Raw genomic sequence first — 17,849 nt, 5'->3', positions numbered from 1 at the left:
GAGAGAGGGGGAATGGAGGGAGGGAGATTTATTGGAAAGTATAAATCAAGAGAGGAGTGGGTCAGTAGGTAATGAGGCAGCAGGGGGCGCCACCAGTACAGCTGTTCACATAAGTGGGATAGACAGACTGTACAGTCCAATGCACCTTTGCAAAATAAACTATTTGTGTACCTTACAGGATAACACCAGGAGTTTTGCCATTACTCTTTGTGCGGTTGACTGGGGTTACGACACTAACCTTTACATCCTGCAGGTCCAAAGCCGTACGTTCCAGGAGCACACTGGTCACAGCGAAGTCCAATCACGTTTGGCCTACAGCGACACTGACCTCCGTGCGTGTCACACACTGAGCTGACTGAGCCCTGGGGGTCACACTGGCAAGCTGTGAAGAAGAAAGACGTGATGAAAACGTTTTCATTTCATTGTGAAAATAATTACCAGGCATCCTTGATGATAGCAGATCGTGATTATGTGTACCCCTGGAATGACTTACGCAGGGCTCCATTGTTAATGATGGCTGACATGCTGGTGATGAGTTTGGCACAGACGTTGCTGATCTGGGAGCGTGTCACGCTCTTGGCCCCCTCGTGGCAGCGGTAGCGCTCGTAGCTCTGCTTCCTAGCGATGGAGGCGGGGTCACCGCCAATGAACATCTCCAGGGAGGAGTAACGAGGGATCAGGGAGATCTGGAGAGGAAGCAGGGAGGAGTATTAGTCAGATTGCATAAGAAGAACACAATTAGACAGAGAGAGAGAGGGAGAGAGATAAACATTTACATTTACATTTTAGTCATTTAGCAGACGCTCTTATCCAGAGCGACTTACAGTAGTGAATGCATACATTTCATACAATTTCATACATTTTTTTCTGTGCTGGCCCCCCGTGGGAATCGAACCCACAACCCTGGTGTTGCAAACACCATGCTCTACCAACTGAGCTACAGGGAAGGCTAAAGAGAGAGAGAGATGTGCAGACAAGCATAATTTGTTAAGTAAGTTTCTTAAAATTTGATATAATTTACTTTGCAATTGTTGCCCTTTTTTAATTCATAGTTACAATCTTGTCACATCACTGCAACTCCCCAACGGGCTCAGAAGAGGCGAAGGTCAAGTCATGTGTCCTCCGAAACATGACCTGCCAAGCCGCGCTGCTTCTTAACACACTGCTCACTTAACCCGGAAGCTAGACGCACCAATGTGTCAGAGGAAACACTGTTCAACTGACGACTGAGGTCAGCTTGCAGGTGCCCGGGCCGCCACAAGGAGTCGCTAGAGCACGATGAGCCAAGGAAAGCCCCCCAGCCAAACCTTCCCCTAACCCAGACGACAGTGGGGCAATTGTGTGTCGCCCTATCGGCTACCAGTCACGGCCAGCTGTGACACAGCCTCGGATCGAACCCCCGGCTGTTGTGGCGCCTTAGACCTCTGCACCACTCGGGAGGCTCAATTTGTTGAGTCTTGATACTCACAGAGTCCACAAGAATGTTGGCAGCGGTTGTACCAAGAATGAGAATACTGTTCCCATCCAGATAGCGACTGAACTCAAAGCGAAGAGAGTAGCTCACTCCTCTCTCCATGCATACAGGTGTAGGCAGCACGACAAACCTGCAGCAAACACACACACCACACACAGGAAAATACTAACTTTTAAGAAAATCCACCATGTAGTAACATCCAATTACGCAAGTGTATCACTGTCACCTGAGCCAGACACAAGGGCACTGTATATTCCATGGTGAGGTGTGTGTGAGTTTCTCACCGGGAACCTGCAGGCAGGGATACAGTGAGCATGTCGTCTGCAGGGATGGTGTTTCCACATGGGCTGCTGGTGGGAATGGGCCCTGGCCGAATGATCGTCACACGGACCTCCCCCCAGTCCCGTGGCATCTACACAACACACACACACACAACACAATAACAGTCATATACAGTTACACACTGGGGAGTGTGTGTGTGTGTGTGTGTGTGTGTGTGTGTGTGTGTGTGTGTGTGTGTGTGTGTGTGTGTGTGTGTGTGTGTGTGTGTGTGTGTGTGTGTGTGTGTGTGTGTGTGTGTGTGTGTGTGTACGTATATACAGTTGAAGTTGGAAGTTTACATACGCTTAGGTTGGAGTCATTAAAACTTGTTTTTCAACTACTCCACAAAATTCTGGTTAACAAACTATGGTTTTGGCAAGTCGGTTAGGACATCTACTTCGTGCATGACACCCATTCTAAAAATGTTTTAGAGTAAAATAATATAATATATACAATTTTGCAGATGCTTTTGTCCAAAGTAATTTTTCCAACAATTGTTTACAGACAGATTATTTCACTTATAATTCACTGTCTCACCATTCCAGTGGGTCAGAAATGTACATACACTAAGTTGACAGTGCTTTTAAACAGCTTGGGAAATTCAAGAAAATTATGTCATGGCTTTAGAAGCTTCTGATAGACTAATTGACATAATTTGAGTCAATTGGAGGTTTACCTGTGGATGTATTTCAAGGCCTACCTTCAAACTCAGTGCCTCTTTGCTTGACATCATGGGAAAATCAAAAGAAATCAGCCAAGACCTCAGAAAAAAAATTGTAGACCTCCACAAGTCTGGTTCATCCTTGTGAGCAATTTCCAAATGCCTGAAGGTACCATGTTCATCTGTACAAACAATAGTACGCAAGTATAAACAACATGGGACTACACTGCCGTCATACCGCTCAGGAAGGAGACGCGTTCTGTCTCCTAGAGATGAACGTACTCTGGTGCGAAAAGTGCAAATCAATCCCAGAACAACAGCAAAGGACCCTGTGAAGATGCTGGAGGAAACAGGTACAAAAATATCTATATCCACAGTAAAACGAGTCCTAGATCGACATAACCTGAAAGGCCGCTCAGCAAGAAAGAAGCCACTGCTCCAAAATCGCCATAAAAAAGACAGACTACGGTTTTCAACTGCACATGGAGACAAAGATTGTACTTTTTGGAGAAATGTCCTCTGGTCTGATGAAAGAAAAATAGAACTGTTTGACCATCGTTATGTTTGCATTCATTATGTTTGGAGGAAAAAGGGGGAAGCTTGCAAGCCGAAGAACACCATCCCAACCGTGAAGCACTGTTGGGGTGGCAGCATCATGTTGTGGGGCTATTGCAATTTCTCTCATTCACTTTCTCTTGTAAATGTCCACACTACTACTAGCTATGCTTGTATAACTTTGTGAGCTGGATTTGCCTATCTTTGCAATTTGTTTATGTTCGTTTTCGCTCGTTAGCATTTAGCATCTATGTGATTTCGCTATTCGTATTGTGCAAATTTTGTTAGCATTCTGGTAATAGAGGCCCAAGGGCTTTACTTGCGTTTTACCGCCCCCGTGTGTGCTATGCTGCTAACAGCGTAAATCCTGGTATGAGAGAAGGACGGTATGACGATATGAACATCTGAATACCGCCCAAGCCTAGTATGTGTGTGACTAGGCACTAACCTGTGGCTCATAGCGGATTAGGAGGTCGTACTCCATGGAGTAGGGGATGTTGTTGATGGAGAACTCCAGGCTGCTGCCCTCTGGGACCTTGGCAAACCCAGTGCCAGTCCAGGTGGCAGGGCGCCCAGGCTGGTGCTCCCTCTGCTCCACACTGCAGCCCTGGAGAGACACACAAATACCATCAAGCATTCACACAAAGTCAAACATATACAGTACAAACAATGCAAATAAGGGTCCACCCCAGTCTTATCTATAAGAAGTAGTAGTTACCTGTCCCAATATGGCCAGCTCAGCCTCATAAGTATAGTGGTCCAGAGCCATGAAGTACCACGCAGACTCCACCTGGGTACATTGACGGCCCATCATATGACTACGACAGCGGCACTGCCCATTCTCCATTGAGCAGCTGGGGAAGACACATAAGAAATCTATGCAGTAAGCATGTAACCCGTCGACAGCACCCCCCAACCCAAAACATCTTCCCGTGGCCACGCTGTCACTCACTGGTTATCTGTGGCTCCGCCCACATCACAGTCACAGTCTCTGCAGCCATTCAGGTCGTGACTCAGTGCCCAGTGTTCTGGCTGTGGGCAGACAGACAGACAGCTGTTAGCACCAGACAGATGACATTCCTGACTACCTACTACATCAGCCAGGGTAACTGGACCTTACATCATAGGTAACTACTCAGATACCTCAACCAGGTGTTTCTAGCTCCAAAATGACATACTGTAGATACATGCTGCTTATCAAAGTACAGGCTGGTAGAGCTTAAGTTATGGGTGCAAAATAGTGGTTGTCTGTTCTTGACTTTAAAACAAGCCTTTATGCAGCTTATGAGAGTTTAGGATCCACTTAGTCTGGACTACAGCTGACCATTTTTAGCATGCTGTAACCTACACCAACCGGAGAGGCCTGACAACCCTAGACTACATTTAGATATGAAGCCCCAAGCAGGGCTTTAAATACATGGGTATTGTTACTGGCACGGCAAGGAAGTTATGTGAGTGACAGGGGGATGTGAATGACTCAGAAACACCTATGACTCTTCGGGAGGGTGCATGTATGTATGTACGTATGAATGAATGAATGAATGAATGAATGAATGAATGAATGGAAAGAGCGAGAGAGAGAGAGAGAGAGAGAGAGAGAGAGAGAGAGAGAATCTCTGTGTGTTATGGTTCGAAGAGGGAGGCTCTCCTGGAGCCTTACCAGACACTGGTCACAGCTGCGTCCGGTGACCAGTCGCTTGCAGAAGCAGTCCCCGCTCACAGGGTCACATTTTGGGCTCTCTGACACAGTACCCCTGGGGTCACACTGGCAGGCTGAGGGGGGCAGAGCAGGAATTATGGGGGCATGGGAACACAGAAATGTGGCACATGAATTTCTTTCAAAGCGCTGAGAGAGATTAACAAAAGATTGCTCCAAAATATCTAACATAACAACCACACAAAATGAGGGTCATTTGGACTACAATCAGTTCAATTTGTCAGAATGATTCACGATTGTGCTCCTCTCCACTCACGTTGGCAGCCACGGGGGTTTGCTGCACTCAGGCCAAAGAAGCCAGACTTGCATTTGTCACAGCGATGCCCTTCCACGTGGTCCTTACAGCGGCACTGCCCAGCGATCATGCCCAGGGACGGCTCATCATGCCCGTCACAGATGCCCCCGTTCAGGGAACCATCAGGATCACAGTCACAGGCTGGTAGAAGGAAGACAACAAACATCCTGTTAAACTTAACAACCATAACCATACAGTAGCACGTACTACCTAGAAAACGTGTACACACACTCACATCTAATGGACATAAAGTAATACCAGGGTTTCAAACGTGAAAATAACCTGTACATGTACATACCTATGCCATCACTCATACACAGTACGATAATGTGAGAAATACACACAACAGTTCCTGTGCCCCAGTTCTGAGAAGCGGTCGACGCCCTCTACTCACCAGTACAGACCCCGGGGTCTCTGATGTCCCTACTGAGGTCCTTGTAGTAAAATGGTTTACACATCTCACAGTTGCGTCCCATGGTGTTGTGGAGACAGTGGTCACAGACGCCACCGCCGGCATTGCCCGTGGCCAGGTACACCGCCATGTCAAAGTGACACTGGCTGGAGTGACCGTTACAGTTGCATTCTGTGAGAGACCGAGGGTATAGATACTAACACCATAATCAAGATTCTCATTCCTTTGGTTATGACTTATGACTGGTGAGTCCATAATAATAATCAGTGATGTTAGGAGAGGAGTAAGAAACGTTTCTTGTTATCCTGTGGTACACCACCACTCACTCTTGCAGGCGTTGGAGTTGCGTCCCTCAGCCGGTCTCCAGGGCATGTCACTATGGAAGTCATCACACAGCTCACAGTTCAGACCCTTCGTGTTGTGCTTGCAGACACACCTCCCATGGACCTGGGGGACAGGGAGGCTGAATTACACAAATCACAGAGAATTCTAAACAAAACCTCCCATTCTAACTCCCCTCTGCACAGATGCCTCTGCTTTCATACACAGCAATCTATATAGGGGAGTCTTCCTCCGTACAACTAAGGGCAGTTCTGTGTCCCTTGCTCACCATGCCCTCCTCATCCTTGATCCCATCGATGGGGGCACACTCGGAGGCGTGGCCATAGCAGAAGCAGTTGCCGCGGACGACCAGCTCGTACATGGCGTAGTAGTACTTCTCCTTGATCTCCACGCGGGAGTCCAGCAGGTTATCTCCCAGAGTGTGCAGCTTGGTGAAGTTCACGCGCAGGTTAGTGATCTTCAGCTGGTCTTCAGGATGCAAGAGAAGAGAGGAAGGGGGGGGCAGAGAGATTAGGAGATATACAACAAGCTATTTGAACGTCCAAATGAATACTTCAAAGGAAAAAGGAAAGGTTCCAGTCACACCATTAACCCTAACCCCCACCACAGACATAAGCAGAGACACTCTCCCCCGTAAAAGGAAGAAGTCAAGGCCAGCCGAGCATGACATCGCTGAAGGGGGCCGGGGGGGGGGGGGACCTGGAGAGGAGGGGTGAAAATAAGGGGGGACTGAAAGGGGCATGGAGGGTGATGTTAGGAGACTTGAGCTGCGTCCCAAATGGTACCCTATTTCCTATATAGTGCACTACTTTTGACCAGAGCCTTATGGCCTTGTGGGCCCTGGTCAACAGTAGTGCACTAGAAAGAGAATAGGGTGCCATTTGGGACGCACACTTGATAAACTCTCACAGAGGGGCGGTAGGTTGCTACTGTGCACAGAACATTCCCTGCTGTCAGTCACGTTCCAGCTGTTCACTAGGAAACGATACACAAAATGTATCATTTGACCAAATATTTATGAAGAGGTCATCACTTCATGGAGTCTGTGAAGGAAGAAACCACATGGAAGAGTGGAAAGCAAGTTAGGTCCAAAAAAACGGATTTTCCCTAATGGCTCATCTTACCCCTACAGACCAGAGAGAGATGCGCTGCAGACAGCATGTGGAATCAATCAGCACTCTCTCTCTCCACTTGAACACAGTGTTTCAACACAAACAAATGGCGAACAAGTCACACCTCTAAGCGAAAAAGCAGTGTTTTGGGGTGGCTACCTTCACTGTACGAAACACTTAGTATTCTTTGTGTGGTTACTTCCATTACCTACCTTCATTTGACTCACATACAGTGCAGGAGTTATTGTTTCATTCAATTAAAGTTAGAGAAGAACATAGAAAGAGATTCGTGCAGAGTTCCTCTGTAACATTCATCTACACTGAAAATGAGAGAGAGGGGAGAGCGGCAGAGCAGCCTCAAATCCGGGCCCTATCAGTACTCCTGGCCTCTATTATCTGAGTGTATCCTTTCTCACACACAGAAGAGGCCTGTTCTCTAGACCTTGACAAGCAAAACACCACTCCCTTTCTCACAAACCAGTGGGACAATAAGTTCCACTGTTCCACAGGATTTTGGGGAATATCAGGCTGTTGCCAGGGCCACAATATGCCATGTCCAACTCTTATGAGTATCAGTCAAGCCACTGGTAAAGTCATTTCATTGTTATTATTAACATACTAATGTACCTCCTGCTAACAGCTCCCCCAACTTCCCTGACAGGATTGCCTCGATCAGGACAGAGCCATCCATCTTTAAACTCTCTAGCTGTGGAGGAGCTCTGCATGGGAAAGTGCTTAAACTAAATCATAGGCATTCTGTAACGGTATTCACCCCTGACAGGCAGGCTTCATTTTAACGCCCTCCTCTCAGACATCCTCCCTCCATGTTGATATTCTGTGACACGCTAGCAGATTCCACTGCCTCCTTTACAGCAGGAACACATCAGGTTTCAGCACTTTAATTACTAAACGCCTCAAAATGTGTCTCTCTGTCAAACCCGGGCTAAAGCCCATAGAGAGTGAGAGCTCTTTATTTATACATAGTCACTTTACCTGTAAGGTTCTGCTTTTCTTTTCTTAGTCAACCTTGTGTTCATTTTCTTTGTGTTCTTGAACGTAGCCCTGTTTCTTTGTGTTCTGGAACGTAGCCCTGTTTCTTTGTGTTCCTGAACTTAGCCCTGTTTCTTTGTGTTCTGGAACGTAGCCCTGTTTCTTTGTGTTCCTGAACGTAGCCCTGTTTCTTTGTGTTCTGGAACGTAGCCCTGTTTCTTTGTGTTCTGGAACGTAGCCCTGTTTCTTTGTGTTCTGGAACATAGCCCTGTTTCTTTGTGTTCTGGAACGTAGCCCTGTTTCTTTGTGTTCCTGAACTTAGCCCTGTTTCTTTGTGTTCTGGAACGTAGCCCTGTTTCTTTGTGTTCTGGAACGTAGCCCTGTTTCTTTGTGTTCCTGAACTTAGCCCTGTTTCTTTGTGTTCTGGAACGTAGCCCTGTTTCTTTGTGTTCTGGAACGTAGCCCGGTCTTTCATTTTTGTTAATTGACTTCACCTGTGTTCGTTTCTCACCTGGTTTCATCAGCTCCTTATTTAGTTCAGTTCTTTCTGTTAGTATAGTTGTGAGGTATTGTTTTTGACTGCCTGCCTGTGTTTGACCATTGCCTGCCTGTGTTTGACCATTGCCTGCCTGTGTTTGACCATTGCCTGCCTGTGTTTGACCATTGCCTGCCTGTGTTTGACCATTGCCTGCCTGTGTTTGACCATTGCCTACCTGTGTTTGACCATTGCCTGCCTGTGTTTGACCATTGCCTGCCTGTGTTTGACCATTGCCTACCTGTGTTTGACCATCGCCTACCTGTGTTTGACCATTGCCTGCCTGTGTTTGACCATTGCCTACCTGTGTTTGACCATCGCCTACCTGTGTTTGACCATTGCCTACCTGTGTTTGACCATTGCCTGCCTGTGTTTGACCATTGCCTGCCTGTGTTTGACCATTGCCTGCCTGTGTTTGACCATTGCCTACCTGTGTTTGACCATTGCCTGCCTGTGTTTGACCATTGCCTGCCTGTGTTTGACCATTGCCTGCCTGTGTTTGACCATCGCCTACCTGTGTTTGACCATTGCCTGCCTGTGACCACGATTCCTGCCTTTTGTGAAGGCTTAATAAATATCTGCTGCGCTCTGCGCGTGGCTCTACACCTTTTTCTCCCCAAGTATTCATTACATTACCTCAACCTACGTGTACATATTACCTCAATTACCTCGACGAACCTGTGACCCCGCACATTGACTCTGTACCAGTACCCCCTGTATATAGCCTCGCTACTGTTATTTTACTGTTGCTCTTTAATTATTTATTTTTCTCTATATATTTTTTTTTACTTATCTATTTTTTTTATTTTTTACTTAACACTTTTCTTAACTGCATTGTTGGTTAAGGGCTCGTAAGTAAGAATTTCACGGTAAGGTCTACACCTGTTGTATTCGGTGCATGTGACAAATACAATTTGATTTGATTTGAGAGCTCCCATTAGATGTACCATGAGGGTGCACTAATGAGTGACATAGTCTAAGTCTCCCTTAAACAAGTGGAGAGAAGTAATGAGCATGGCAATGTGCTAGCTACTCATTCAGAGTGTGTGTCTGGACAACATGGAACATCCAGTTAAAGGGTCAGGGTCAATCCATACCTTGGTTTTATTAGGAACAGAACCTCCCCTGTCACTACTTAGGGAGGCTGCTCTTACTCCTGGGAAAACAGTGAAGTCATGCCAGTCAAAATAGAAGGGACAGCTTGTGTGGGGGAGAGAGAGCAGCTGGTTTTCACATCCCGCTAGGCTTCAGAGTGCAGACTGTCATGTGCCATTCTGTTTAGGTGTTGTACTGTACTGAAATTATACGGTAGGGTGGCAGTTTCTGTATCATGTCAGCGATGTGAGTTTGGCTTAACATGGGGGGAAGTGGTTGCTAGTTGTGGTGACTGGTGAGTGTATCTTACTCTGAATGTTGGGGCTGTAGGGATCCTCAATGTGGATGGCAGGGTCCAGAACTCTGTAGATCGCCTGGAGGAAGAAAAGGGACAGGACAGGTGGTTGAATGCCATTTTAATGTGTGTATACAACTGTAGTAACCTAGTGAGCACAACACATTGAAAATACATATTTTCAATGTCTATTCAAACAAAATTGTATTTTCAACCAAAAATAAGTATTTTCAACATCTTTCCAATGTCTTGTGGTCTAAGGGAAGAGGGATTTATCCCTAGCCAATCAGACTCACCTCTCCCTCTGTGGACGGCTCGATGTCAGAGTAGCGCGACTCACAGATGACGTCGTCAACTTTGCGCAGGGGTCCCTTGGATACCCCGGGGAAGATCGAGGCACAGTCGTAGGCAAAGTAGCGGTACACCTGCCAGTTACGTCCAAAATCTGCCGATCGCTCAATCACCATGGCTGCTGGGCGAAACGTCTGTGTGCCAGGAGAGGGGTGTGATATGTGACGTGTGTAGCTGCTCATTTGAAGACACGGAACATTTGACACACTGTTTAAGGCAGGGGTCTCCAACAGGTTGATCGTGAGCTACCACCTATGAGTAGCTCGTCAAACAATTCTGAAAGTACATGCAATTTTCACGTGTTCCACCACAAACTGTCATAAACAAATCTCACAAGTATCCCGACACCGCGAGCTTCCAGCTACTACCTAACCAACTGAGCATTGACATTATCCCACCCCTGGTTAGCCACTATTGGCTTAAAAAGACAAACCTAACACAATATCTGCCAATTAATTTCCAGCAATATTGCCTCTTTCTGTCTGTGTGGTGCAGGCGTTTGTCCATCACTCCATGTGTAGCCAGTTGATATGATAACCAACTTGTGGGTTGACAGAAATGGAAAAAAGGGGAATTAGACCCCCAAAAAAGTATTCTGATGTGATTTAAGCATTGACAACAACTCAGAACATCCAATTTCGCTGTTTCTCTATGAATAACTGTAATGAAAAACAAAACAAAACATAATTTGGGGGGAAAAAACAATTTTGGGAAAAAATAACAGATTTTATAGGGCCCCCTTAGTTGTTTATTAACCATTATTTTACCAGGTATATTGACAGAAAACACAGTGCACTACTTTCTCTTGTACACTAAAGACCCGTAGCTCGTGACATGTTTCATTTTTTAAGTAGCTCTCATGGTAGAAAAAGTTGGAGACCCCTGGTCTATGGTTTACTAAGTGCTCTGTGTCTAACCTTGAAGATCATGATAAGATGAGTAAAATGGAATTCTGCCTCAAGGTCCAGCTGAATGAAGACATCAGGCTTTCCTGAAGACAAAACGAGAGGGATGGAGGAAGAGAGGGAGAGAGAGAGAGAAAGGATGAGAGAGGGCATGTCAATCTTTATGTTGTTGCTATTGAATCTAAAATGTATGCACTCAATCAACCTGTCAATCTGTCTGTTACAGGAAATGCAAACCCATGTTTTCACCAGTGATAACTCAACTACCAGCTGTGAGGGAAACCCCTGTCCGTCCCTTGGCTTGAGTAATGGCATCTGAACAGGAAAAAGCATTCTCGTCTTGGCTGGCGATGTGGTCGTCAACATGGGTAATCCCACACACTTCCTGAGCATGATCCATCCTTAAGAACCACTTGAGTTGGTCCATTATTAACAATGAATTGGTAGAGAAAAAGTCTTAAGTTCCAATAGTAGTGTAGGGGGTTCTGCCTTATGCTCAGGGAGCATGTCCCCTTCTAGCAGTTGGAACATTTAACTGCTACACCATATAAATAACATAATAACCAGAGTAAAAAGTCCCATCAGAAATGTCTATATGCCACAACGTAGTTCAAAGGAAAATCTCTGAAAACACCCAAAACACATGCTCATAAAGCTAAGTGCTTTGAGGATCCTTTACCCATCTCCAAATGTAGTCTGAAGTGAACACAAACAGCAGGAAGACAACAGTAAAATCCATAACTCAGCACATGAAAAAATGAGAGAGGTAATGACAGAGTACATCTTCCGGGTTGGCACCTCAACATTAACATCACTAGCTATCTACCCCTCAGGCAGGCTGTGGTGTGGTGTGATGGGAGCCAGGCCTGTGGAAAAGTAACACAATAAAATAAAAAAGTCTCTGGAAATAACAGAGAGAGAGTCTCACAAATCTTCTGAAGATTCATACAATGATAAACCAACCTGACACACATATAGTGTAAATACACACAGAGACACACTAGTGAGTAAGAGGTCAAACTGGATTTCGGCCATTGGGTCTGTGAGTCTGTGCTGTAGGCTGTGAACCATAACCTGCACTCCTTAATGAAAGGCTAATCAAGGAAGGAACCGGAGGCAGAGGAAACAGAGGCAGAGGAAAGGAGAGGCAGGGTGTGCTAGAGCCAAGGAGTCAAGTTGGAGGAGAGGGAGAGAAAGAGAGGGAGAATGAGGAGGAGAGAGAAGGAAAGAGAGGGAAAGGGAAAAGAAAGGGAAAGAGAGATAGAACTGTAGAGTGGGAGAGGAGACACACCAAATAGTTACATTTTTGTTTCTCCCATCACTGCTGTTGTGAGGCTTGGCTAACGGAGAGCAATTAGTAACTGGTACACTCCACTAACGGAACCAACCCACTCGCACATCCTTCTAGTAGCCTACTTGGTACCACTTCAAACAGAGTAGAATTGGCCCGAGCTGCTCTACAGAACAGTGGATAAGGTACCCACCCAACCTAGCCTTCCACTCCAAGCCCTTAAGGAACTAAGTGAAGGAAGGGGCCTCACACCAGAGGGACACAGGGACAGTGGTCTACACACATGTAGGACAAGCAGCCCACTGTGCTCCATGTCACATACTCTAAAGCCCTGCTAGAAACACCATGGAGACCGGGAGTAAAAATAGTGACTGTTTCCTGTCCCCCACCTCTCAGTGTTCGACATAGAGTACAGGCAGTGTTATACTGGTCCACAGTAGTCAATCACTCAGAAATAGACCTGAAATGGGACTTTTGTTTGCAGTGATGTGGGCTCTGTATTACCAATGAAGGGGAATTGCTCAGCTGGTGTCTTGAAATCCATTCTCCAAATCTCATTTTCTATCCCTCCCTCAATTTACACCCTCTCACTCTTTCTCTCACTCTTTCTCTCCGGCTCCCACTCTTCCTCTGACCCCTTCCCTCCCTCCCCACCCTCCTTTCCTCTCTTCTCTTTCTCGTTCCTCCCTTTGTTGGTGTGCCAGGGTACAGCCTGCTCTGTTATTATCCCCATACAAACAGCTGTGGGCCTGTGGCTGGTCTGGGTCTGGTCCAGGCAGAGGCTACTACAGAGTACAGAGGGTGATTTAGTGTGATGGAGGCCGTGGACCTCTGGGCTTTGAAGGCCCTTCAGAACAGAGCTACCAGAACTCACTGTAATGACGCACTGTGGCTTCCAGGATCGTCGGCCCCATCTCTCTCCCCCATATCTCACCCTCTCACTACTGCTTCCTTTTATGCTCCACTCATGGTCTCTCCCTCTTCCACTCCCCCCTCTCTTTCTCGGTCTCTGAACAGACCTGTTATTAATAGTAGTAACCAAGATTAGGCCTCTAATAATACGGATGATATGGATTCTGTATGAGTTCATACGACTGACAGCTGCATGTTGGGGGTATGTCATGTAACCGAAGGCAGGGGGCACAAGTAGAGGACAAATCTGTTTTAACACTGCTTCTCATAAAATCAAAGGTTCGCTATTTAAACATGGATATAATTGCAATGAACACAATCTCAATTCTCACCATTCTCTGACTGCCACCATGACTTCTTGCGGTGTGGTTTGAACGTGGTGATGACGTTCTCAATGCGGTGACTGATGGTGTTGTAGTCAGGATCATATGGGCGGCGAGAGTCACACTGGAAACATTTCTTCTCATCCTACAGGGGTCAGAGGTGACACAGGTCAGAGGTCAAACAGAAGCTCAGGACAGAGGGAGGTAGGGGGAGTGAGAGGATGTTAGAGACCCACACACACACACACACACACACACACACACACCTGTAAGTGACTGACGATGCAGTAGGGGTCTTTCTTCCTGGAGCCGCATGTAGATGATGCCTTCAGGCTCTTCTCACGGCCCACCAACAGGTCTCCTGTTGCCGGGTAACAGCTGCCATGGGTACAGCCGTGGGCGTGGTCTGGCTCCCGGGCGGTGGCATATGCCAGGGCTGGAGAAGAGAGGAGGGAGAGGAGGTTAAGGAAAGGAAACAACATCACAGCTGGGCGGTGTTATTGCAGAGTCACTTAGAGTGAAGAAAGAAAGACGATGGTTTCGCTAGACAGATCACTCCTCTGTCTTAGAAAACAAATCACTCTCTCTCTCTCTCTCTCTCTCTCTCTCTCTTTCTACGACATTACCACAAACTCTAATCAGTACAGGAAAAGGACATCAAGAGAGGAAGTAAGCCTACGTTTTAATCCTGAGACCAAAACAGAGCCCAACTAAAGCTGCTGCTAGCCCACCTGCAGCTCAACAGTCAATGTTTAATTAAAAGGAGTAACAATGTTGAAAAAACACTTAGAGAGATGATCTTTTGGGGGAATATGTTAGCAGTGCCTCTCTCTCCTGTAGTCCAAAACGGTTGACCTGACATGGGGCCCTACAGCCGCTAAATCTGGAAACGAACCCAAAGGTCAACTAGGAGGTCAACGAGGCCAGGTTCTGACAGCACAGCAGAAAAGTATGTGTGTATGGGTGTGTGTGTGTGCACGTGCGTGTGAGCATGTGAGCTTGTGTGTGTCTTTTTGTGTTAGTTTGTGTGGGTGTGTCTGTGCATGCATTTTCGTGTGCGTGTGACTCGATGGATGAACTGTGTGTGGGGTGTTTGAAAATAGCCCAACAGTCGTCAAGCAGTCCAGTCAACATCCTGAAATATATTCCTAGTGAAGCGTCAGTGGGACAGGGAGACGCTCAGTCTAAAGAGCAGGGCCAGGGAGGGGGACTGACGGGGTCTTACTGAGAGGCTCTTTCTGTCTGTCTGTCTGTCTGTCTGTCTGTCTGTCTGTCTGTCTGTCTGTCTGTCTGTCTGTCTGTCTGTCTGTCTGTCTGTCTGTCTGTCTGTCTGTCTGTCTGTCTGTCTGTCTGTCTGTCTGTCTGTCTGTCTGTCTGTCTGTCTACAACAGGTCCTTCTAAGGCACTCTATGGATACAGGAAGCAAAAACATGCAACACAAACAGAAATAAATATGTACACGATGAATCAACATTCAGTATTCTGCTGCATATTACGATTTTAGGACAGCTTTGGATTGTGAGTGTCCTAGGAAAAGTCCTGAGGAGATTTCACAGAGACGATCAACAAAAACATGACACTCTCTAGAGGAAACCTGTGTTTGCCTGGCATACAGACAAGTCTCACACTGGTACCACTGCCAGGCACCGAACACACACACACACTCTCACAAAAACACACGCACACACCACAGTGATACACTTGGCATTCAGTCAACACATAACAATGACTGCACCTTCGAAAATGTCTTGATCATATGTTTCCTATGCCAACAGTGCATTTGTGTACACAGACAATGATGGGAATATGTTAAACACTTTTCTTTGAGTAAGGATATCACCTCAACACGGAGGACATGTTATCTGAATGCTGTAGTAATGTTATCTCAGTTCCCTTTCCTGTTGCCAGGAAACCTCTGTGGTAAATCAAGCTAGGCCTGTGTAATTATGCTGTAACCCCAAAAATCTGCCCTCAACAATTACTTAGCCAATTAACAATAGAAGAACAGAAGAACAGAGACCAAACTAAATGGTCTGAGACATAACTGCACAGGAAACTTTTCCTTCTTTTTCTGAAAAGGCTATAGTCTTCGGTCGTGAGGGGTATATAGAGAGGAGGGGAGAGAGAGATAAGAAACAGAGTGAGATGTGAAAAGAAAAAGGAAGAGAGGGAGAGAGAGAGATGGAGTGGGAGAGAGAGAGGGAGAGAGAGAGAGAGAAGGAGAGGGAGAGAGATGGAGAGAGAGGGAGAGATGGAGAGAAAGCCGATGTATAAATACAAAGCCTCTGTAGTGACATAGCAACATGATATCTATTTTGGTCGTTGGCACACACTCAAAGGTGTGTGTATAGTCTGTAAAGAGCGGCGATGGAAGGGGGGGGGGGCAGAGAGGGCTGATGTACAGACTATAATTTCAGGGCCTCTCCTAAACTCTTTTATCTTGTCTCTGTCTTGTCTGTCTCTGTTGGAGAGCTTTCACAGACATCCTATACCCCTGTCCCAGTCTCTGGACAGAGGCTGAGGGAGATGACATCACAGTCCCCCCAGAACACAACAAGATTGGCTCACCAGGTTATATATAGTTATAACATCAGTCAACTGAAAGTATTTTTTTCATTTCAGTATTTATTTCAGTTATTTTGATCAAAGCACAACGTGTGAGAAGAGGACCTGTAACCCTATTTGATGATTAACCACCCTCTTTCTGTCAAGTAAGTCATATGGAAATTGGTTTGAACAAATTACATTCCCACTTGATGCTTTAATAACGAGCATATTTGGAATGTTTGATTTCAACCAGAGAGGATGGAAAGGGATGGTTGACTAAGCAGCAGTGTGGCCATCTCATCTCAGCAGCTCTCTCTTACTCTCTGCCATTCTCTCCTCTTACCCATACATGGACAGGCAGTGAGGAATGCAGGCTGATCAGCTGAGAGGGGGGCGTACCTCCGAGCTAATAAAGCCTAGCCTAGCCACAGACCAGGTTAGGTTTTTATTAGCTTAGCCACAGAACAGGAGTTGTATTAGCCTAGCCACATACCAGTAGAGGTTGTATAAGCCTAGCAACATACCAGGATAGGTTGTATTAGCCTAGCCACATACCAGGATAGGTTGTATTAGCCTAGCCACATACCAGTAGAGGTTGTATTAGCCTAGCAACATACCAGGATAGGTTGTATTAGCCTAGCCACATACCAGTAGAGGTTGTATTAGCCTAGCAACATACCAGGATAGGTTGTATTAGCCTAGCCACATACCAGGAGAGATTGTATTAGCCTAGCCACATACCAGGATAGGTTGTATTAGCCTAGCCACATACCAGGAGAGGTTGTATTAGCCTAGCCACATACCAGGAGAGGTTGTATTAGCCTAGCCACATACCAGGAGATTGCACAAGTGAGCTTAGCCACAAACAATAGATTCTTCTGTACAAGTCAACTGTTGAACGTAATGCTAACAAGAAGAAACATCCTCCCCTTTTTAGCAGAAATAAAGAGATCAAATCCATTAAATGTGCTCTAAACTGACCATCATGATAAATCTCAGTCAACATGCTGTTCCATTATGAGTGATTCTCTCCTCTGCCCTGGGCTATGACTGGAACTCCACTGCACTATACACTACTGATGTGGTTTATTATGTGTATAATAATAGTTCTTTCCATCTCTTCCCAAAACAAGTGTAATGAGTTTGGATTGGACAGCTCCCAGCATCCTCTCTGTTTTGCATTCAGCCTTGCCAAGGCTAATCTCCCTGTAATGGCCTGGACCACTACACAAAGAGAGGGGGCTTTTCTCTTACCCCCTCTCCCCCTCACTGCCTCTCTCTCACAATTCTCTCCCTCAATCTCTCGATTCTCTCTCTTGATTTTTCATTCAATCTCCCTCTCCCTTTTTTCTCCCATTGTCTCGCTCTCTCATCTTCTCTCTATTTTCTCTCTTTCTCTCTCTCTCTCTGTGTCTGTCAGTGTGGTATGTACTGTACTATAAGCATCTATGTGAAACCCTACTGCCTGTTCTAGCACACTCTGGAGAGATGGGATTAACACCGCTGTGCCTATCAGCTTTGTTACACTGCTGTGTCTGTCAGCTTTGTTACACCGCTGTGTCTGTCAGCTTTGTTACACCGCTGTGCCTGTCAGCTTTGTTACACCGTTGTGCCTGTCAGCTTTGTTACACTGCTGTGCCTGTCAGCTTTGTTACACTGCTGTGCCTGTCAGCTTTGTTACACCGCTGTGTCTGTCAGTTTTGTTACACTGCTGTG

At 46.2% G+C, this 17,849-nt stretch overlaps 1 protein-coding gene across 3 annotated transcripts in view; it reads right to left on the bottom strand.

The window, feature by feature from the left end:
- lamb2 (laminin, beta 2 (laminin S)) overlaps positions 1-17,849 on the bottom strand; it is a 43,687-nt gene that overhangs the window by 7,990 nt on the left and 17,848 nt on the right. For all 3 annotated transcript variants that reach the window (XM_014145938.2, XM_014145940.2, XM_045696090.1), the window contains 17 exons: positions 13,853-14,022; positions 13,596-13,731; positions 11,073-11,146; positions 10,101-10,289; positions 9,820-9,883; positions 6,046-6,245; positions 5,762-5,882; positions 5,418-5,606; positions 4,985-5,164; positions 4,672-4,784; positions 3,964-4,043; positions 3,730-3,865; positions 3,460-3,618; positions 1,759-1,886; positions 1,469-1,604; positions 494-686; positions 239-382 (listed from right to left, as the gene is read on the bottom strand). In XM_014145938.2, the coding sequence (XP_014001413.2) occupies positions 239-382; positions 494-686; positions 1,469-1,604; positions 1,759-1,886; positions 3,460-3,618; positions 3,730-3,865; positions 3,964-4,043; positions 4,672-4,784; positions 4,985-5,164; positions 5,418-5,606; positions 5,762-5,882; positions 6,046-6,245; positions 9,820-9,883; positions 10,101-10,289; positions 11,073-11,146; positions 13,596-13,731; positions 13,853-14,022 (2,412 nt within the window). The remainder of the gene's footprint in view (positions 1-238; positions 383-493; positions 687-1,468; positions 1,605-1,758; positions 1,887-3,459; positions 3,619-3,729; positions 3,866-3,963; positions 4,044-4,671; positions 4,785-4,984; positions 5,165-5,417; positions 5,607-5,761; positions 5,883-6,045; positions 6,246-9,819; positions 9,884-10,100; positions 10,290-11,072; positions 11,147-13,595; positions 13,732-13,852; positions 14,023-17,849) is intronic.

This window comes from Salmo salar, chromosome ssa15, assembly GCF_905237065.1.
Source record: "Salmo salar chromosome ssa15, Ssal_v3.1, whole genome shotgun sequence".
Classification (NCBI taxonomy): Eukaryota; Metazoa; Chordata; class Actinopteri; order Salmoniformes; family Salmonidae; genus Salmo; species Salmo salar.
The sequence above is the reverse complement of the archived record's forward strand: the minus strand, read 5'-3'. Positions and strand labels throughout refer to the sequence as shown.